This window comes from Phyllostomus discolor, chromosome 8, assembly GCF_004126475.2.
Source record: "Phyllostomus discolor isolate MPI-MPIP mPhyDis1 chromosome 8, mPhyDis1.pri.v3, whole genome shotgun sequence".
NCBI lineage: Eukaryota > Metazoa > Chordata > Mammalia > Chiroptera > Phyllostomidae > Phyllostomus > Phyllostomus discolor.
In genome coordinates, this window is record NC_040910.2 from 21,839,479 (window position 1) to 21,863,069 (window position 23,591).

The 23,591-nt window shown below is 41.4% G+C and overlaps 1 protein-coding gene and 1 non-coding gene across 5 annotated transcripts in view; one reads left to right on the top strand and one right to left on the bottom strand.

The window, feature by feature from the left end:
* The window catches only part of KLHL2 (kelch like family member 2), a 79,515-nt gene extending 56,174 nt beyond the window's left edge, over positions 1-23,341 (bottom strand). For 2 of the 4 annotated variants that reach the window (XM_036031931.1, XM_036031929.1), the window contains exons 1-2: positions 8,973-8,991; positions 1,061-1,167 (exon numbers count right to left, since the gene is read on the bottom strand). In XM_036031931.1, the coding sequence (XP_035887824.1) occupies positions 1,061-1,150 (90 nt within the window). In that variant the 5' untranslated portion in view covers positions 1,151-1,167; positions 8,973-8,991. Of the gene's footprint in view, positions 1-1,060; positions 1,168-8,972; positions 8,992-10,522; positions 10,649-23,081 lie in introns of those variants that run through there. The other 2 variants (XM_028519829.2, XM_036031930.1) reach the window with 2 other exon arrangements.
* Positions 12,161-12,302, top strand: LOC114504484. The gene has a single exon (XR_003685229.1). It is a non-coding gene; the product is annotated as a U4 spliceosomal RNA (small nuclear RNA).
* Positions 23,342-23,591: the final 250 nt, after the last annotated feature.

Sequence of the window (23,591 nt, forward strand, 5' to 3'; positions counted from 1 at the left end):
ATTTTTATGTAAAATATGCCTCAATAAAGTTGTAAAAAAATGGTGGCACCCAATTCACATTATGTGCCCGAAATTAACATAGTATCCCTATTTTGCATCAACCTTAGCACACAGCAACCTAAAATTTACCCAAGTATTCTCAGGCAGAAATAGGGTGAACTACAAGAAGTACCCACCTGCCAGTTAACTGAAAAACACTAAAAATATTTATAGGCTCAAAGAGTCTTCAGGCCCCCCCATTCCCATCATTAGGCAAAGCTCACATATTCATAAATTGCCTTTCAGCTAAAATATGAAGACTTGAGAACCACTGGGAAAGTGACAGAGTAAAGCACAGACTGATGAAGTGACTGATGATCCCAAAGATCCAGTAACTCTGACAAGGAAGTGGTAACAGCAGTGTCAGCTGAAGGAAGGCCACTTACAGGGGACAGCACTTGACTAGGGAACTCCTAAACAGAGCCAATACACTTCAAATCAAGCCCTCCTCTTACAAGCCTGGAGATTCTGTTTAGAAGTATTCAGGAGTAACAAATGAAATTTAAACAAAGAGACAGAAGGGACCACCAGGACAAACGAATTTTACTAATTCCACTTAAATTAGTATCGCTTTTTCAAATCACGCAGTAAAGGCACTTTCCCAAACCACTATTCCAACCTGGCTCACAGCCCCTCTGCTATCCTTCCTGCATTCTGGATGACTTAACTCAGTGCAGGAACAGCAAGACTGCAATAGGCTGAAAAGTGAGGTGACCTCCAGACTTCTCTCTACTCCCCAAACGCTAAGTCCACTCTCTCCACATGGCCTTCAGCATTCGTCTTCATTTGTGTAAATCCTTTATATCCATTAGTTTTCAAGAAACATCAGATCCCTCTCTGGATACTGTCCATCACAGTCCTCCCGACCCACGTCACTGCTCTGGGCACACAGGCCTTCCATCACTGTCACATATCGAATGTGCACATCTCATCTCCCCAGTGGCACAACGAGCACTGGGGCAGGAAGCGCTCCTACACTGTCCAGATCTAAAACAAAAGCGATAACTAAAATATTTCATACCTGTAAACATGGCGTGGAAGTAAGGACTACAGGCGGCCAGCACCACTCGATGAGCAGGGATTTCCATGTCTTCAGCCACAATTGTGACATCACACAGCAAATTTTGACTGTTTACAAAGCAAAGAGAAAAAATTTAATCATACCAATAATAAATGTCCTGAGCATCCTGTGCAAAATTATTACAGTAAAAGCCCACTTTTCTGAAGTTGAGACTGACTGAGAACTACCACCCTTTAGAACAAGATTCCTAAACAGAAAGTACATAAAAAATTGTCATGACAAAGGCTGACTTGCCTTGGACCTTACTTAGAATCTTGCCTTTGTTTAACAGAGAAATATTTCCAACCTTGATTACTGAGTTCTCAACCTAAAGGAAATCACTGGCAGCAAACCATCAATGGACTGTTCAAAAAGACAATGTTTGAATTGAGAACAGCACCAGGAGAAATGGCAGATGGCAGCCTGACATTAAGAGGAAAACACGATAAAGCATGTAGACAACTAAACTGGGTGGAGCACCATAAAGATACATATTTAAAACAACCCTGGGTCATCATAAAACTAAAAAGAATTCTGTTACCTAAAACCATTATTTTACCTCAAACAAACCATTATTTAGCAAACATACCTCAAATTCTAAACTGTTTTAATGTATTCACAAACAAGTGGTAAACATTTTTTACATGCTATACAAGCTGCGAAGTGAGATTCTCCAGCTAAATATAAATGCCTTTTCAGCAAAAAAGGTTACTGATGTTTATTCTGAACAAGAAGGCACCAACTCTAAAACTGACCTTACTCATACTCATGGCATCAATGGCTGAAACAGGTGTGGTAAAATCAAAAATCCTTTCCACACACCTCAAATATCTGAGCACTGAATTTGCTTAGAGCATACTAGGTCACATGTGGCCCCACCTCTAGTCTTCTGCCTATTTCCTCCAAGCGTGGCCTGCCTACTTCTGTAAGTTTCTAGTCTCATGAGCAACGTTTTCTCTCTAAACTCTATAAGCAAGAGTTTAACCAAGTCCTGGCAGTGTGTTTTCCGGGAAAACTTTTCCCGGAAAAGTTTTCTACTTTTCCACACTGCTTACAAACTTGTTTCTGTGGAGTTCACATCAAAACTTTTCAGGGATGCTACTGGCATCTATTTTCCCTCCAGTCCGGCAGAAACTGTAACAAGCACTATCAGCCTCTAGCACCAGTGATGACTGCAGCTCGAGCTCAGTCTTTAGCTGGTGCTGAGTGCACTGTGCCCTTTAGATTGAAGTACAGCTCATGGGTGGTGGCGAGGTGATGGCTCACGATGCTGTGCGAGACATCAGGCAGGTCCCACGTTAGAGTCATAAAAGGTGCACGATGTTTCACTAATCTGTCATTCCTCCGCATCAGTACTTTGTGATTCCTACATCCACCTGGAGAGCTGACAATGTCCACCATCTGCTCTGAGAATAATAAAAGCACTCTTCAATTCTACCAATTCCATGGGTTCACAAGTAACTAGGCTGAGAAAATTCAGCAGTATTTTCAGGAGGGTACAATGTAAGTGTGCTTCACCTTCATGTATTATCTCATTTAGACACCACTGCAACCTTGTGAGGCAGGTATAGTTATGACTTTTACTTCCAAAATGTATAGCTGCGGAAGCCAGGTTAAAGATATTCGAACAACCAGCCTAAAGTCCCTACTAGTGACAATGTCAGGATTCAAATCCAGAGTCTAGCAACAAAGGTCTCTTAACCACCACACAAAACCATCTAAATTTGTGCTTTTAAGACTTGTTAAAGTTTGAATAAAACAGGGAATAGAAAGTATAAATTATAAATAACACCAAACTATTATCTGACATCCTATATACTAAGAACTGTTTGTTAAAGTTCTATATATAGTTTATAAAAGGCCCCCTTTTAATGGGCTTTGGGCACTGCTCTACAAGAGTACCTAGAAAAATCAAAGTTTATTTGCTCATTCAACAAGGCAGTGTAGGATCACCTCTACCTAAGGAGACCAGCAGAAGGGACTGACAATCAAAGATTACAGGGCAGAGTGGAAAGGGCCACTATAAAAATGCTATGGGAATAGGGAGCGAGACTAAATCAGACTAGTGGTCAGAAAGGCTTCCTGCAGCTACTGACCTTAAGCCGAGCTCTGAAAAAGTAAATGTTAGCTGGATGAAGAAGGAGCAAGAGAAGTCTAAATGACACGGAAGAATGTGCTGTGGCACGGAGACGGGAAGCAGCAAAGTCCAACGGGGACCCGTGGAACGAGCAGTGTGAAGAGACAGAGGACGAGAACAAAGCAGGAGGGGCGGGGTGGCAGCCGGCAGAGCTGCACAAGTCTCTCTAGAGGGTCATCTGCGTTTCCCTGCTGTGACCAGGGGACCTGGACACAAACCAAACATCGATCAACTGCATCTTTATGCCAGTTTTCCCTGTCTATCATCCCTCTTAGTGCTCTAGTTTCAAAATGGAACTGAAGTGGAATTATGCTTGAACACCTCAAAATCACATAATTAATTACATTAAGCTTCAATTACAATTACTCATTGATCCAAACCTTGCAGCATAACACGTGCTGGGTGTCACATAATTAGCTTGGTCTTACTAGCTTATTAGCTGATGTTAGTTAACTAATGAGGTAAAAGCATTCCCAAACTAGTAATTAATGCAGCCACGCCTTGGGTGAGGTCACACGGAGTCTAAGGGCCACATTATAAATCAACACATTGAATGACTATGAGGTGAGAAGAAAAGGCTACAAACAAAAAGTCTGGCAATAAAAATTAAAGAAACTTGTCTGAGCAGCCCAAAACTAGGCTAAGTTTTTGTGTTTATGTTCCTATTACTTGAAATCTAATAAGGGAATGGACTGTAGGGAAGAAAAAGATTTCAGAATGAGATAAAGTTGCTATTTAGCATTTCCTCACTCATTTAGCAAATACCCAGAGTGACTACTGTATGCCAAGGACTATGTCAGTTCACCACAATAAACAAGAAAATGTCCACGACAGCAAGGAATGTACAGTCAAGCAGGGAGAAGACAAGCGAACAGGTGATTACAAGGAGAGCGCAAGTGCGGGGTGTTTGGGAACACGCGAGAGCTGCCAAGCCCACCTTCACGGGGGCTTTGGAAAGAAGGTGCTCCTAAGCGCAGATCTGAAGAATAGGAGTTACATGGCCCTTATGTAAAACTCAGATGGCACAGAAAAATGAAAGGTACTCCATTTCCTAAATGGAATGACATCTTGAGAATGGATCCTTCTCAGGAAAAAAAAAAAAAAACTGCTCTGAAAATTAATAAAACATGCCTAAACATACCATGACATTATTTGGTTTTAAATGGATGAATTCTTAAGACTAGAAAGCCTAGCACTGTTGTGTATATATCTTCTTCAAGTAAATGTGCCACCAGGCTCTGAGATATCAAAAATAATTAGTAGTCACATGAAACAAGAATTTACTTTCTACTGGATGTGGGGGTGGTAGGCAGATGACAGGGCATCTGTCCGCCTTTCTTTCCCGGGTGCCAGGGAATATCTGGAGGCACTTCCTGCCACATGGCATGGAACAGAAGTAACAACTGAGATGCCAGGCTGGTGAGATGCACTGTTAGTCAAGAGTCCCCGGGGCAAACACAAACCACAGCCTGGGAAGGTGCCCCAGGTCATCTTGGAACAGCATCAGCTGCCAGGACAAAGAAACAAGGAAAGACATTTTTTTAAAAAGGCAGGGGCGGGGGGAAAAGGTCAGAGGCCACAGAATTTAAAAGCTGATCAGGAAGCAGGGGCGAGCCAGATGTGGGGCTGCTGTTCAGAACACAGCCGCACCCTCACCGAGTATTGACCACCCGGCATGTAGGGAGGTGGGGTAGGGAGATGAGCTGTTTTAAAGGTGAAAGGCTACCTGACTGCTGACTTAAATTAGTCATATTTAACCAAACCTCCTATAATTGACAATGCCATTTAACAGACGAGGCAGATGCAACCTGGCTAAAAAGCCAATAAAATTAAACAACAAAACGCCAAGACAAGGGTACTGCTGTCTTTCTTCTTTTCCTTCTTAAAACCATGATGGTTTGCATTCGAATGTCTGTGGCAGTTCCGCACAAGGAAAACCTAGATGCTGGGTGAAATAAGATCCACCACACTAAGAGTCCCGAAGAACAGCACGCCTCAACAGATCTGCACCCACTGAGACCTTCGAACAGGAAGCAGGAAGCAGTGACAGTCAACTTAGAAAGTTGCAGGAAGACCTACTACAGTCAGTGACTGAGAAACTGCCTTAAACTAGTAAGGGGCTCCAGAATAGAGAATCTAAGTGTTCTTTTCAGACAGAATCAAGGCAGCAGGATAACAGTGAAGACGGACACAACGGAGCCACAAGAACACATGGGGGAAAGCGAGTTACTGTCTGTAGGGAAGGGAGGGGAACACCTCCTGATCTGAGGACCTGCAAGAATACTCAGTCACCACTGAGAGAAGGTGAAAAGAATAATCAGAAATAAAGTGAAAGAGGACGTGAGGGACAGAAAAACACGATGGGGAAGGAGCACAGTAGAGAGATGAGGGAATTAAAAGATTTGAGGAAAACGAATGCAGGGGTGAGCTCCTAAACGTGTGAATGGAAACTCCACTACCTGGTAGAAAATGTAGAATATGTACAAAGGGAACTTCCTCATTAAAAGTTAATTTTTTTAATTTGGTGAAATACATCACAAGATAGATACTCTGAGCTTCAGTAATTTTTTAAAAACAAGACAAACTAAGATTTTCTGGTTTTCTGATTTAAGATGGGATGCTGAGCTAACTCTGAAGTGGAAAACTACCTCACACATGTTAATTTTTCAGCAACATGAAGAGAACAAGAAATAGAAGTTGTGTTAGTAAATTCATTTACTAACACCCATTCTTCAGCCTTTGAAATTTTTATATGATTCTGTCCATGCTCAGTAAGAACCATTTTAAAAAAGATTGATCCTGAGTGCTTAAAAATCACTGTGGAAAATTACTAGTTAAATTGAGACTATAAATTTCAAAATATCCCTCAAACCTCCTAAACAAAGAAGCCTGCATGATCTGTGGGTTCTTTCCAACTGTTCTGTCCTTTAAGGAATGTTTTATATTCTATGCTAGTATAACACGAAAACAAAAGAAACTGACAGTGTCTTATTGTAGAAAAATACATATACTTGAGCAATAAAAATTTCACATCCTAATAATTTCCTAAAATCTCTCGTAAAAACAGTGATATAAAGCTATGAAGAGAAAGGCAGGCTCACTTAAGTTTCTTGTTTAATTCACTTGTCATCTAAGCAACAAATCACAAATAACCAAAAGAATCACAACTCAAATTTTTCACAGATGCACAACAGAAAATTTTATCGTAGTAGTGATCTGGGGACACAATGTCTAAAAGTCCTGGGGGGGGGGGGGATAAAATAAGCACTCCTTTAAGAGAGAGCTGTTTTATTTACAATATGTTTTAGAATGTAAGAACTGCTATTATAACTGAATGGCCAAATATTTGTGGCTTATCTATTAAGTGAACATTTGAAGTGTCTCATACGATTTATCCTTACTGAAAACTTCTAACTCCTAAATATAACTTAAGGATCAAAATTATCTTTCTTCTAAACAAGTAATAGGTTGGCTCCCACTAATATTCACTGAAATTTGTGAAGCTCAAATACAGTCTTATCCCATATCCTAGAAAATCGAAGTGGGTTTTATTTATAATGTATTTAAAGGCAAAATGCTAACTCTGACAGCTCTTTTTACAGACATCTCAAAAAGCTCACAATCTAATGTTCTCCATAAAACTTGGATCTGGGATTTAGTCTGTTTCTTTGCTTCCTCCAGCAACCCAACACTGTGTGTCACATACAAAGCTCTCTGCAAAGATCTATTGGCTTAACTTTGAAAATGTTAGTGTTTTGAAAAACTCCTCTCCCTCCCCCAACCCATGTTCGGAAAACTTAAAGAGATGAATTTCCCACCAGAGGTATGTGCTGCACTTGACTTGTCCTCTTACTACACTGCCAGGCTGTTCCCGTGACACCATTAATGTTACAATGCTGCTAGCGAGTCTAAGGCCAAACCACGGTGAACACGCCTGATCTTGTCTGATCTAGGAAGCTAAACAGGGTCGGGCCCAGTCAGTACCTGGAAGCCAGCCAATGCTACTACCTTTTCGAACACGTTCACTGATTCCCACTGCCCACAGGATTAGGTCCAAAGTAACCACACCAGTTAAACCTGCCACAAGACTGTGCTTCTCCTGCTTCCTAACCTTTTCTATAGACTTCCCAGTATGAATTCTTGATTCGCTTTATCCAACAGGTTATGCTCACCCCCTGCCTAGCTCATGTAATTATCCAGACCAGGAACTGCCTTTTCTCTCCCATCCTTTGTATGAATCTTACTGCACCCCATCAGGCCCAGCTGAAGCCACCTCTCTGGATGGCTGTGGATTTGTCCTGTGGGAATCCTTTTCAGCACGTACATTCTGCGAACAATTTTCCACCACCTCATCCTGTTCCCTGGCGTCTCCTGCAGCAATCTAGGCACTTGAAGGGCATGGGCAAGTCTGACACTGTTTTTTGGCTCCCAGCCTTTTGGGAATGCTAGATGATTTTAAAGGAGAACTGGGTGTTTGCAAACACTTGCTGAATACACTATTTACAAGTGATTGCAGGATTTCTAATCCAAATAATTTTAAGTTATTCAAGCTTATATTGGGTTGGGGCAGAGAACTGTATCTGGGCCTCCTATCTTAAAAAAAAACCAACCTAGTTTGTTTAAAGAAAATGTAACATTTCTTTTCTATAAACTATATTAATTCTATAACTGAAACTTTACAAAACTGTCCTCCCACCCTCACAACCGCACTTCACACCAACTATAATTAGAAAAAAATGACTTTTACTCCTTAAACTTCACTTTCCACCAGCCAGAAGTTCCTCAAAACTCTCTGGCGTCCAGCTGGCCGAGCAGAGGGGACAGCCCAAGGGCGGAGCGGTGAGAACAAGCAAGTTCTCCCCTCCCAGCGGTCAGGAAGTCACTCTCAGCTACCCTTTCCTGGCAGCAGGGAACTGATGCAAGGGCAGGACGTAAGAAGTGATTTTCAGCTGTAAAGGAGTAGCCTCTTCAGAGATTTGTTTAAAAGAATTACTCAAATTAGCTGTAAGGGGTAGGAGAAAAGAGAGCGGTATTAAATACCAAAAAAAAAAAAAAGGGCGAGTGGCTAGTCTAAGGAATCCCACAGAGGGTTCATTTTTAAAAACAATAGCAGTTGATGACTTCATTAAAACAATCCTGGCTAAGGGATCTGGCAGCCAACATGCTCCAGCTATTCAAAGGTCATTCTTTGTTCTGAAAATCAGCCTCAACAAGAAGGTACTATTTCACAGCCATATAGTTCACGCCCAAAATGAAACAAATAGGTAGATGAAGGCTACAGCTAAACAATCCTAGGACAAGGCAAGTATACCATGTGATGTGCAGGTAAGCAGGAAAAATCTCATAGGCTCAGAGAACGTTGCCAGCGCTGCAGTGAACCTCAGACTCCATCCTGTCTGCTCCCCGCCCTTTATAGTTAAGGCTCAAAGACACGCACTCACACAACACCAGTGGAAGACCACAGCTACCAATCCTCACCCCATGGATTGGGGGCAAAATGCAAATAGGACTATTTAAAGTCAATCTTTCTAAACTTTTCAAAGAAAAAGAAAAACCATTAAAGATCTCAGTCACAAAAGGACCTGAATATTTTTCTTACTTTTCTTACAGTTCCACTTAGTAACACTGCACTTTACATTCTAAAAAATATTGTTGCTATGAGATTTAAATATTGAAACAGCATGGCCACACTTGCTGGGTAATCCCAGCTATATTTTTTCATGAAAACCTACTTACTGAAAATGTCAGATCAACACTAGGAAGCAAATCAAACCTCCAATATTCAGTTTAACTTTCTCTTGTCCATCTCTCCAATCCACTCTCCAACCACTAGCCACTGTGTTCTTGGCAATACAAATCTGATCTCACAACCCTGCTCAAGTGGCTTTCTCCCATGGTAACTCCAAACAAAGTCCAAAATGTATAAGGGCCCAAGAATGCTGGCCCTCGCCTACCCACACAGCCTCCTCTCCTGCTGTGACCCACTGGCCACCTGCGCCCCTCGGTTCCCCAGGAAGGCCAGCTCCCTCCACCACAGATTTGAGTGCCGCCATCCCCTAGCTGGAACACTGTTCTCTAATCCCTTCCACCCCATCTGGACCTCATTTCTTTAACTCTACTTCTTTTCAGATCTCAGCAGAATTATTCTGTTCTTCTCTGGAAGCCAGCCAGCCTGCCTGCCTGCCTTCCTTCCTTCCTTCCTTCCTTCCTTCCTTCCTTCCTTCACAGACCTCTGTTATCTGCCTCCAGAGGCCCCCTTATAGCACTTACTGCCATTGACATTGTGAGATTCTTTGACTGATTAATGCCTGTCTCCTGCAATCAGCCATAAGCATCATGAGGACAGCGACCATGTCTGTTTTGGCTTCACCATTGTATTCCCATCACCAGCAGATAAATATTTACTGACTCCTTAATTTAACTAAAGAACAAATGAACAAATGATGGACCTAAAGATGAGCTTTCAGGAAGACAAAGCATAGAGCCATTAAGGGAAAGTTTAAGTCATTCCCTTTTTAGCTCAACCTCTTAACTATATGTAAAGTACTTTGACAAAGGGAATGATGAGAAAAAAATACATGTCTTTCACAAAATGCTCACAAAACCAACATTGCTCATACATACAATACTCTTCTAATTAAAAACATGAAAAGCTACTCCTCTTTCAATCCACCTACAGAATCATTCTTTTCACTACAGTGACTCTTAACACATTTGAGAATTACCTAAGCAATGGACAGGCCCCCAAAATTACTATCACCACCACTAGAAGAGTGCTACATTTTTCTCTATCTAGAAGTTTTCTTTCCGTATTCTTTGCGATAACAAATTAGAAACCCTAGACCACCAATGTCCAACAGAAATATAATGCAAGTCACAATTTTCTAGTCATTACATTTAAAAATAAAAAGTGAAATAAATTTCAATAATTCCATTTAACCCAAAATATCCAAAACATTATTTCAAAATGATAAAACATGTAAAAAACTTACTAATAAGAATTTTACATTCCTTTTTTTGTACTAAATCTCCGAAATACATCATGTACTTTCCACTTACAGAACATCTGCGTTCACAACGGCCACGGGGCTTGTGGCTGCCACATAAACAGAGTGGCCTCACACCACTCACACTTCTGGTAAATTATCTGCTTTCTTTCTTCCTTTAAAACACTCGCAGAAAAAGCTTTTAATGTTCTATGTATCAAACAAGAAGAGTATATTTACTATTAAACACCTGAAAAAGGGGAGATACCCATGTTTACATGTATGTTAATGTGATGATACCTTCTTAGTTCATTCATGACTTTAAAAGCTTTCTTCATATGCCAAGGATTCACTGTCACTGGGCAGTGTTTTTCAGTATTATCATCTTTTGAATCGAGAGGCTTCTGATGACCCTGCTTTGTGCATCTGTACATAAAAGAAAAGAACAAAAAAAAAAAAAAACAGAAAAAAAAACTTTATTAAAGATAATTTAGTTCAGGTTTATCTGGCTGCAAGAGATACAATGAATGTCCTGGCCACATTCACTGCTGAGTATACTTATACTCACGGTACACCCAAATGTACAATTAAGACACAATTTAGAACATTTTCTGATGGTTACTATGACTTTAACAAAAAAGTGGGTAACTACCTCCCTGGTATCACAGCTCTGTCAAACATGAGCACTGACAATTCACTAAACATGGTTCAGCAGATACTTCCAAATAAAAATGCTAAGAAATTATCTCCTCCATTGGAAATTAACCTGTTTTTACAATTGCTATAGTCATATAGTATTTACAAACCAAGACAGGAACAGAATCATATTTTACACAAATTTCAGAAACTTAGCATCTGATTTGAATTTTGCTGTCTACTTGTTAAGTTTTTTTTTAACTTTTTTTTCATTGTTGCTCCAGTACAGTTGTCTCCATTTTCCCCCCACCACTTCCTGCCACCCCAGCCATCCCTGCCTCCCACCCTTGTAAGGTTATTTATCCCATATACCATTTCCAACCTACTCTCTCAAGACATTAATCATGTTAGCTAAAGTCTGAGTATTGACTATATGGCAACAACTATAGTATGTATTTTTCTTTTACTGTTTGCTTAATTCCCACAACAACTCTGTGAGGTAATTACTATTAGTATCCCCATTTAATGGCTGAAGAGATTGAGGCCAAAAATAATCTGGGTAACTTGGTAAATGAAAGAGTAAGAGGCCTGTCTGACTCTCAAGCTCATTCATTTCACTAAGGTTCAATACCAATTCCTACATTTAGCACTGGGTATTTAATTTTATATTTAAATTTATAATTTTTAGGGCACAAGGTTATATTGATATCACTGCATAAATTATTCTCTTGAGACTTGAGAGACATAAAACAGCAAAAAAACCCAGGGCACCTAGAGGGCAGAGGAAGTGAGGGAGGTGGAATTAACTGCTAGTATACCCAAGGGAACTTTGAGAAAATGGTTGCACAACTCTAGAAATTTACTAAAAATCACTTAATCGTACAATTATGTAGATGAGGTTTATTGGCATGTAAATTATACTTCAATAAATCCATTAAATTAAAAAATCAGGATACCAAATAAGCCTTAAAAAATCGTATTCGAAATCCTGGCTGGCGTAGCTCAGTGGATTAAGCGTGGGCTGGGAACCAAAGTGTTGCAGGTTCGATTCCCAGTCAGGGTACATGCCTGGGTTGCAGGCCATGATCTCCAGCAACCACACATTAATATTTCTCTCTATCTCCCTCCCTTCCCTCTCTAAAAATAAATGAATAAAATCTTTTTAAAAAAATCGTACTCGTATAGACAGCACCCAAGAACAACAGGCAAACATCATTAGTTATTGCTGTATTTCTCTTATTACCTCTTCCTTTACTCACCCATTTCTGAAAGGCTGATTCATTTTTAAAATATTATCTTTTCTGCTTTGCACAGTGGCAGTATCGTAGCCAATGAGGTTATGAGGTGTGATTATTGCTAATTGGAAACTTTAAATATTATCTTTCATTAATTCATTCAGGAACTTTTCTGAGTGCCAACTATATACCAAGCACTGTTCTAGGCACTTGGAATACATCCATGAACAAAACGAAGACTTCTGTCCTCATATGCAGTCTAGGGTTCGTGTGGAGGAATAACACACACAACAAATCATTAAAGTAGGTGGAGTGTTAGAAAATGGTAAGAGCTACAGAGAAAAGAAAAGTGGCAAGGTAAAGAGAGTCAGGAGTATGCAATGAGACCAGGGCTGGGGCCAGCAGGGACAGGGGAGTGCAGATCATGCAGGACCATGTAGGACACTGTAAGGACTTTGGCTTTTGCCCTGAGTTAATTAAATGGGGAATCTCTGCAGAAGAGTGACACAATCCAACTTATGTTTTCAAAGGATCGCTTTGGTTGCTGGTTGGGAATAGTCTGTATAGGTCAAAGATGAAAGTGGGGGAAGCCACCGAGGAGGGTAATGCAGTAGGAGATGACAGTCTCTCAGAGCAGGGTAGTAGCAGTGGGGACAGGAGCAGCGGTGAGAAGTGGCTCAGTTCTGACATATTTTAAAGGTAGTGACAACAAGATTTGTTCACAGAATGCAAGCTCTGTTCACATGTAGCATGTCCAAGAAAGTCAGAATGACTCCAGGGTTTTTGGTCTGAGCAACTGGAAGTATTGAGTTGCTGTTAATTGAATGGGAAAGGCTGCAAGTAGAACTGGTTTGGGGGTAAGATCAAGAGCTCAGTTTTATACAAGTTGGCTTTGAGATACCAGACCTCACAGTAAAGATGTCAAAAAGATACCAGATGGATACTAGAGCCCACAGTTGGAGAGAAAAATCTAGCTGCACATAGCAATGTGGAAATCACTGATTACCTAGATCGGCGATTTTCAACCTTTTTCATCTCATGGCACACAAACTAATTTCTAAAATTCTGCAGCACACCAAAAAATATATTTTTTGCTGACCAGACAAAAAAGAGGTATAATTTTGATTCATTCACACCAGACAGCTATTGTTGTGTTGGCTGTTGTTATTTTTTTATTTGACAGTCTAAGGGAAAAGAGGTCAGTGCCCCTGACTCAATAGTCAAGTACTGCATGTTTTAAAATTCTTGTGGCGCACTGGTTGAAAATTGCTGACCTAGATGGTACATGAGGCCATGAAACTCGGGCACCCGGACATTAAGGTAACCTCCAACATAACCTTGCTCATTCCTATCACCAGCTCCCACTCCCAATAATCCACACCCAGACAGCTGATTATTCTATAGCTTGCCTAGAACAAGTGAGCATCAGTCCTGCTTCCCCACCACCTGAGAGTGTTTAAATAGGCCTTACATTTGTAAGGTAAGACTTAGGGCAAGGCAGTGCCTCCAGTAGGTGAGCCCACAGCTGGAGTGGGACAACAGAAGGATAGGGTACTCTGCTCCCTGTGGCCTCTCATTTCTGTGGGTGTATATAGAGGTTGAGTTACACCTGGCCTAAGAAGAAGAATTAGTGAGTCTAGAAGTCAAAAGATGGCAGAACATCTAGATCTGGTGGAGGAGACTGGGGAAACACTTTATGGTATATGACAGACATATTCTCATAATGCCACTTCACACCATTTTTTTTTTCATAAAGAAGACAGTAGGAAAAGGGGGAAATTACATAGATATATGTAACCTACACAAACTGACCATGTAACACTGAATGTCTACATATATAGCAATTTGATAATGTTTATACCTGCTTCTAGTTTAATAACTTGAGTTTTCAACAGACAGAAAATATAATTATTGAGGATTAGCAAACTATCATAGAAAGCTTTCCAGAAAATGCTCAGAATAGAAGCAAAAGCATCTCTGTCCTAGAAGGCATATCATTAAGAGTCGAGAATGTTTACATCTGCTTAAGAAATTAGAAATTAAAACCTCCTGCATTAGAGAATCAACTTTAAGTCAGCTACCACACAACAGTCAGTGTCTACATCAGTGCTCTCTTACAGCTATTTTTGTCTTCCACTTTTTTATATACTCCAGAAACTCTGCAAAAAAAAACTTTATTATAAGTCTTTTTTTTTCTTAAATGGCTTAAAGCAATGAGTCAGAAATAACATTAATTTTTTTAAGTGTTCTCTGTACTGACAGCCACTTACAAATACAGCTCCCTGCTGCACAGGTCTACATTGGCAACACTAAGGCCTTCTCCATAATTTCCCATTTCCTATCTGGTTTTGTGTTAGATGGCCCCTCATTCAGTAGCAGAAATGAGTAATAGAACATTACACTTCATGTCTAAAACTATAGATGTGGAAAATGCCCATACACTAGGAAGCAGCTAAGTGGAAGGTAACACAAAGTTACACCATTGTTAAGTGCAGTGTCACATCTTGTCCCTGCTTCCCTTTAAAGCGAAGAGCTAGCTGGCCTTTTCCAGAAAAGCTCTTCATTCTGAGAACTGTCTTCTTTAAAATATCTGGAAAAGATACTTTTCCAAGGTTTTTCACTTTTTAAGTCTTCCCCTAACTACATTCCATTCACTGTCTTAATATTATCAATGGCCTATTGTCATAACACATACTCTAAAATACTTGAGGCTTCCAAGGGTTTGGTTCCCAGCCCACCACTGTGCTTTGTGATAGCTACTTCTAAAGCCTGCTTTCAATGACTGCCTCTTAGGCAAATTCCTAGCTGTGGGCAAGGGCGGTTTCTCAGGCCAGGTAACTTTTTTTTTAAGATTTTATTTATTTATTTTTAGAGAGAGGGGAAGAAAAGGAGAAAGAGAGGGAGAGAAATATCGATGTGAGAAAGAACCATCGATCCGTTGCCTCTCGTAAACCCCCCAACCAGGGGCCAAACCCTCAACCCAGGCATGTGCCCTGACCTGGGATCAAACTGGTGGCGTTTTGCTTTGCAGGATGATGCCTAAACAACTGAGCCACCTGTCAGGGCACACCATGTAACTTCTACCTCTGGCTTAGAACACATTACTGACAATAACTGAATTCTCCAAGAAAAAGCAAACAGAGATTGGGCTGTTTCCTTTTAAGAGTCAAGACTCCATAACCAGGCAAAGTTTAAACCTACCACAAAAATTTTGAGGACACCTTAAAAATTAGGTCCAGTTTTTTTTTACATGTACATCATTTGCTTGAGAACAGTGATTTCCCATGGGGTGGGGGCGGGGCACAGAATCTGAATGACCCAAGCAATTTTTTTCAAGCTACGCTTAACCATCCCTCTTCACAAGAAGATTCAGGAAAGCCCTTTTTACAGCACTAATTGTATCAAAATGACAGCATCTCTAGGAGTAGGGGTGAAAGGAGGCTATGCATAATTTTTTTAAGCGCTGTGATATACCCCACCACCCACTTAACTCCTACTCTAGGACAATCATCTCGGATTGAGAACAAACACTAGAAAATATGGGCTGGTTGTTTTTAATGTCTTCGGGTAGAAACAATGCTAATTCATATGAATGATACCGCTGCAAAATTTAACAGGGGACCAGACATTTCACATTCAGAACACCAATACTTAGCCCCTTGGTGGCCACCATCTCTGCTCTCCCTTCTGCCTCTTCACCTCAAAAGCTGCAAGACTCCCCTGCCTGCAATGAGTCACCCACCATTACTCACAAATTTCTGCCAAGTTCACGTCAGCAGCTGTTGTTTTCAAAGTCACCATCCATGCTGTACAGCTCTGAAGTTTCTCCATTATTTTATGATACCACTTTGATTCTCTCTGCTGTCATCCTGCTTATCATCTTCCTAGCAAAACTTGGTTATTGTACTAACATTGCTGCCATACACAAAGTCCAGGATATCGGAAGTGATATAACTAATATTTGTTATGTCACTCTACAGTGCCCCAACAAAATACTCTCATATCCTTCATCTCACCCAAACAACCACTATATTTCTTAGAGGTTGTAAAAGTAGAGGGGGCTCTTTCTATTGGAAACACGCCTTGGTTTGTGGTAGAGTTGTGATTTCAATTTTTGCAATTAGCTAAAGACAAAGAGACATGCTCTGCAAATTTTCTTCAAGTGTTTAGAATTTAAACTTTTATTAAGTCCAGAACCAGTAGACTAACTGCAACCTATGAACATATGGTAATGTTACCAAATAAACATAGCTTTACTATGTTAATGTCTACCCTAGAGACATGTAAGAACTTGAATTGTACCTTCAGTAGGTGGAGTTTTAGAACTCCATATGAGATTTAGAACTCTTGTGAGACTAAAAAACACCTCCTGCCCAGTCACAGGTCATCTCACAGACAATATCATAATAATGCCCCAGAATATATCAGTATAGTACATATATCACTAAAAGTTATGTTTCCAATTTTCCAGACCTGGAAACACCTAGAAAAACTGGAACTGCCCAATGTTACTAAAACGGGCTAGCAAGTACAGCAGAGCACTGAGGTATTGCGTGCCACCCCTCCTCAGGCCCCTAAGGCTCGGCTGCGGGGCTCTCCCTGTCGAGTGTGTTGCGGAAGCTTTCGGCAGGAGGTGGTTGAGACGTCTGAGGTGGGGAGGCTGATGGAAGGTGCGGTGTAATTGCTCTCAGACAGTAGAACAATAGAGCTGTATAAAGCTCTACTGCAGTTCAACTCTGCTCTCTCTCCCTCCCACCTACATGACAAACAGCGCATAATCAGGCACTTTTTGTCCCTGACAGTGACTGTTACCAGGAAAGGGACCAGGGTAAAAGCATTTCTTATGCAAGATCATTCGTATTTTAGAGAATATTTTATAAACAATTAACAAAGCACTGTCAAATGGGTATTTGTAAAGTGCTAAAAGAGGCTGATGATCCATTTCAAACATTTGTGTCTTTTATCACTCATATTTCTGACCTTCCTTTTGCCACTTCCCCGAGTATTGCCATCACTTGGCTGGTAAGAGAAGGCAGCAATATGATGTGGCAATTCCATCCACTGGGCTACCTTTTCCAGCACTGAATGCAAAGGCACTAAAAAAAGAGGACCAGAATCGGCTGGATGACCTGCATTGTACTCCCGCCTGTGCCAAATACTAACCAGCTGACCTCGGATTAGTTACTTAGCCTCTCTGGGCTTTGGACTGTTTAATGATAAAATAAGGCTTTCTTATTCCACAAATATGTCTAACATAAAATGTAACTTGAAAGTCAAAGATGATAGCACCTCACCTCCTTGCCTCAGGGAGCTATACTAAACACTACACAAATGTAAACACAGAGTTCAGAAGAAAAATGTTGACGTTAAGAGCTAAACTGAATATGGAGATACATTTTTATGGACTTTACTGGCCTTCCTCATCTTTAATTGCAACAGTCAATTAAAATTATTAGTAATACTCCAGACAACTACCACTGTTAATAAATCAAGCAGGCAAGCACTGCCTAGGTGCCCACTGCATGCCCTGTGCTCAGCAGGAGAGGGACAGAAAGAAGCTGAGCACAGGAACCTTCTTCAGTTACATCTGAGGAGGTACATCTGAAACCAGTAGGGAAGGGCGCGAGTTAGTACACAGGTGCAAGATTACGGGCTACTGATTGTAAGTACTATGGGAATGCAAAGAGAGCTGGCATGAGTGGTAGGAAACAGGAAAGACTTTATAAAGGATAGGAGGCTCCAACTCTTGGGGGAACTCCAAGTTGGTTTAACTGTAGGCAGTATGAAAAATGGCTGGAGACTCTTGGTGTGTGATAAAGCAGATTTTGAACACGTAAGATATGGTCAAAATGATGGAGGGCTTTGACTACCAGGCTGAGATGTCTGGTTTCGGTAAGTCATTTAACATGCCTCTAAGATGTTGGGGCAGGGAGAAGGGGGTCAAATAGTAGGCAGTCTGAAAGGTGGGGAGAGAAAACAAAGCTCAACAGCAGGAAAAAAATCCAGGTATCAAGTGATGAAATCTGTTCATCAAAATAATAGCGGTCAGAATAGACACTTGAAACCAAGGCTCTACAGTTCCTGGGAGCTGATAAGATATGGAAAGTGATGAAAGAGGGAAATCAAAGACCATTCCAAGGCTTTGGATAGACTGATTACTCCACTGGATAAGTAGTAGAGATGTTATAAAGAGAAATCAGTTTGAGAACAGGTTATGAACACAGTTTTAGAAATGCTGAATCTGAGATATGGTCTGAGCTAACAGTAAATGTTCTATAAGAAGCTCAAAGTTCAAGGCTGAAACACAGCTCTTCAGCCCAGTCTTAAGATACAGATGGAGCCACAACTCAGTGGTTAACAGATGATTGAAAAAGACTTGGCCAAGGCCTGCATCTGTGAGAAACAGACACTGCCAACCAACAGCAATGGAAGAAAAGCCACGGAAGATGAAAACAGTGACCAACAGAGTCTTACGTTCTCCTCTGTAAGCTTGGGAAAGTAATTTAACTTCTGAAAAAGGATAATTATGAGAGGCCCACACTATACGGAAGGTTGATGACAAGATTAAGTGAGATAAAGAAATAAACAAATAAATCCCATTTAAGCAACTCAAAAACTAGAGGAGAAAACCAAGAAAAAGTGGTGTTATGGAAAGCAAAGGCTTGCTTTTGAAGGCAGAATCAGTGAACAGAACTGGTCCAAAAAATACTTTAGCAAATGCCAAGGGTCTGAAATGAAGAAAGTGCATAAGACAAAGTATATTAACCCACCCACTATAATAATTGTGTTACGTATTTGTTTGCTGTCAGTTTCAGCCACAAGGAAAAGAACTTTGTTTTATTTTCTGAGATTATTCCCAAAGCCTGGTCATCCCAGGTGCCTAATAAATATGAACAAAAAAACCTGACCTTCCTCAACAGTAGATACATTTAGAATTCAGTAAAATTCTATAGAAAAACATCTGAAAGGTAATTTTCATTCTCCGTATCACCTTGATCTTAAGAAAAAAGTTGGATTATTTTCATAAACATTCCTGGTGCAGTTCCATAACAGCCATGGATGAGTAAATTCAGAGTCACATTTACAAAAGCATACTTACTAATATTTACTAAATACCTACTAAATGCATTAGAAAATATAAATTAGAAATAAGAGGTTGGGGGGTATTTGGTGGCAGGGGGAGAAGTGATTTCCCAGCAACAGAAATTTTTAAGACTACTACATAAATGCTACCTAGTTCAGAATCCACTTCTCAAGTTCTCAAGTACAGTTTGAAATTTTCTTTATATATGACACTTCTTTCAACCCACATGGATTCATATGTTTTTCAACATTACATTGTGGGCTACTGTTGCTCCGAAATACTTTAAAGGTCCTTGTCTATCATTGAGGAGGTTCACCTATGATCTGAGTGATGCCCAATTTACTTAGGACTAGTTAAACAAAAAACTGGTTCAACTTTTATAGCCAGTGGGCTATAAAAAACAAACAAATGGATATTAGGATAACCAATGGCAAGGTTCTAAAGTCATAGAAATTTAATCTTCGGATTAGAAAGAGCATTAAAGGTCATCCAGGCCAGTGAATCACAAATGTCAGGCTTCAACAAACTTTTAACTAGTCTGTGACAAAATGAGGGCAATGCAGTAAGATTTCCTAAAACTGACAGTTGATAATTAGTTTATTATCAATTAATTCTTTACTTGGCAAAGCAAAAAAAACCTCAGCAATTCTATATTGGACTTCAATTTTACAAGCCAGTAAAATCCAAAAATCTGAGAACTTCTGCTCTAACCCAACCAATCTTCTACTATAATTCCTTAGAACAGGGTCAACGAGATGTTTTGCAGTCCACGCTTGAACACCTCTGAAGTTCAAGAGTCTCCAGTGAAGTGGAATCAACTGAAAAAAAGATATGGTTGTATCTGAAGTATATTTGCTTAGTTTTGAGAAGAAAAAGCAAAAAAGCAAAGCCTGAAGAAAGAAAGCCAACTTATGAAATAGGAACCAATAAGAAAACAAAGGCCAAGAAAACTGTTCAGTGAAGGGAGGTCAAAGGATGAACTCTGTCCTATACCTCGTCTTCCCTTAACTTAACATTTATGAAAAGCCTTTTAAAAATAATTCTAAAAGCTAGAATATATAAAAATCTCCTGAGATCATAGCTTATCAGTTTACCTTTCCTTTTGTACATTTCCTTTATTAATAACATCTAATTTTTAGCTGCAGAGATTTCAGATTCAGAAGCACATGTCCATGGCCTTAATATCACCCAGGCCTCAAAATGCAACACATCGAAATGCCACATGTACTCAAAGAGGCAAAAAAACTATAAGCAGAGATATTAAAGCCCAATGACAATTTATACGATAATCAGAAAGGCTGAGGAGTGGAAAGAGAAGAGATCAAAACCTAAGTTCAACAAGCCCATACTGAAGGAACAAGGGAGCCTGGGGCACAGTCATCTCTGTTCCTCCAAGAAAATTTACCAACAGGCTGAAAGGGAACAGGTGAGATTTGAAAGCAATGTAAAACTGACTGCTAGAAGAGAGGTAGGAGCAAAAATACCACACACAATGCCAGACAGAGAGGCAGGCATTCAAATATTTGCAGAACGAATAAACAGATACACAAAGAGGATCTGAGTCCCAGTTTCCTAAGACATCATCCAAGGCACTGTAAGTCCATGTCAAACATCTTTCTTTGCCTTAAAGTTCAGGCTACAAATCTAACCTTATGAAAAACTGAGCCCTCCCAATAACTTCCACTGAACCCTGTCCTAGTCTAGCTCTAGCCCAGGGAGTCCGGAAGAAGCAACTTCCCAAAGACACTGCTTGCATTTCTCAAATTCAGCACCCATGATTCAGAGTAGAAGGAAAAAACAAGTTAGTGGGAGTGCAAGCAGAAAGGTAAATAACTCTCTGAGTAGCTCTGGGATGAGAATTAATCCTAGACAGACCAAGTAAAAATAAAAACCTATTTGTATTTGTTATTAAATGAACTGAAACAATGCAAATGTCTCACCAACTTTGGCCACCCACAATTAAAAGAAGTTTTAACAATTCTTTCATCACTGCTGGCATTCCGGGCTTTCTATTATCTCTCAGCTTATCATTGTTCCAGCACTACTGATGGAGTCTCAATACCAAAGAATTGGGCTAGGCACCAAAACTGTATTAGCCTATCTTTCCTAGATTCTGTTAATCCACATTTGCAAGCACACAAATATTTCAATTTTGGCTTTTTTCAATTATAGTTTACATTGTTTTGTATTACTTTCAGGTGTACAACACAGTGGTTAGACAATCATATACTTTACAGTGTTCCCCCCCCCATAATTTTTAATTATTTCTATTTAAATCATTGGCTATGTCTCTACTCCCTCTCTACAGAGCCTGCTTTTCCACGCCCTTTTTTCACCTGCATTCTAAGATCTCCTTGGTCTTTCCTTTAGGTCACTCTGCTCAAAAAACTAAAAAGGCATGGCAGAGAACTGATATAAAGGGGGCAGGCTTGCTACAGGTAACATACCTACAGGGTATACTGTATACACTATGTGTTGTCCATACACAGGTAGCATTCTGCCTTAAGTGCCTCTTGCGCCTGGACACAACTTGTGCTGGTGCTGACACTGCTGCTGTTAACAATCCACCATCATGTTTCCTAGGAATCAGGAGCCTTTCTGAACCTGCTAAAGAGCAAAACCAGATCACAAAGCTCTCAAAGCCACAGTGATCATGAAGCAACTGAACCCTCATTTGTATCAGCTCAGGAGGGTTAATTCAAGAGTCTTATCATCTGCTCCTTAGATTCCCATGACCTGTTCCACTCAAGCTAAAAATTCCATACGGCACTTTTAGAAATTGTAGTTTCAGAATCCTATTAGATCTCCTAAAAGGATTCAGCATCAAAACATTATTGAGCCCAAGCCTCAGTTCCATATTTTGGCTGGAATGTTACTAAAGAATGGCAAGAGGCTGGGTGCAGTAAAAAACGATAAGTCTCCATGAATAACTCTCATGAAAAGGTAAGCCGTTCTTCAAAATGAGGTGTGTCTGCGGTTTGAAAAGTCAGATTCAAAGGGCTCTTGTTCCCTGATAAAAATGAAACTAAGAAAAGCAAATCAAAATTGAAAATCTCAGAACTCAGGGATTTATAGTTCACTTTTACCAAAAGGTAAAAATAAAAATCTTGTACTCAATAATGCAATACCTTCAATATCTCCCATGTAACTGTTCAGCTGTTATCATTTCTGAAGAGTAATTTTGTTGCAGGTAATGTTCAATGTATTTGGATACCACGGAAAAAAGACACCTGTGCCTTGCAGGTCCTACACTACTAACCTGCCCAGGGTACCAAGGAAACAGAAGATGCTCTGATTTCTGGATACAATTTTCTGCAGTGCCAGGTAAAAGAGGTCACATGCCCTGAACAACCGCTGCTCATTCAGTGATGTAAATGCTCCTCAATTAATTTTACTAGAAATTTGGAGAAGCAAGCATCCTAAGATCAATTCATTTAGACGCCGGGCGTCTGGTACTTTCCAGTATCCTTTTTTCAACGGACTCCCGTGCATCCTGTTACCATCCCTTAGAAAGGGGTCGGCCAGCTGGACACGAGCAGCTCGTGCATTCCATGCAGGTAGACACAAATGGGCAGAGTCCCCAACCACAGCCCCATCCCGAACCTCCTATTCTCCTGGGATAGGGAAGACCCTTCCCAGGAAACAGTGGGCAGCGTTTTAAGTCACTGCCAGACCAGGCTGAGTTTCCCTCCGCGACCGCCTCGGGACTGCGGGAACCGCGCCTGTCACGCCCTGCAGCTCCCACCTCCGGCCGCCCCCGGCTCCCCGGCGGCTCCCGGCGTCCAACACCAGCGGGCACCGGGCTACCGTCCCCAAGCAGCGCCGGCGGCCGCCGACACGCGCCGCAGAGGCGCGCTTATCCGCACCGCAGCGGCACAGCCCGCCCGCACGCCCGCTCACTCACGCGGGAGGCAACGGCGGCGTCTCCATTGTGGCTCCTCTCGGGCTTTAGAACGCAGGCACGGACCACCGCTGCCAGCACCATTCCAGCCGCGGACGCCGGCAATGCCCACCCGCGGAGCCGCGTTCCATCCGCCTCACTGAGCGCCACCACCTGCGGCGGCGGCCCCCGCGGCCGTGGCCCGCTCGGCCGGGCGCGCTCCTCTGACTGCGAGGCTACCGCGCTCGCCCGAGTGCGGGGCGGCGGCGGCGGCGAGACTGGCGGGCGCGCGGCTCTGGCTCGGCCACTTCCGGGTTCGGCCCCGCCGGCGCTGACGCCGTGACGGGACGGCGAGGCGGCCTCCCGCAGCGGCCGGGGACCCCTCCCTCGGCACCTCCCCTTCCTCCTCCTGCTGCTGAAGCTGCTGCTGAAGCTGCTGCTGCTGCGGCTGCGGGTGCTGCAGCGGCGGCTGATACTGCTGCTGGAGTAGGGCGGGCGTGCGGAGGCGCGGCCCGTGGACGGGACTGGGGCCAC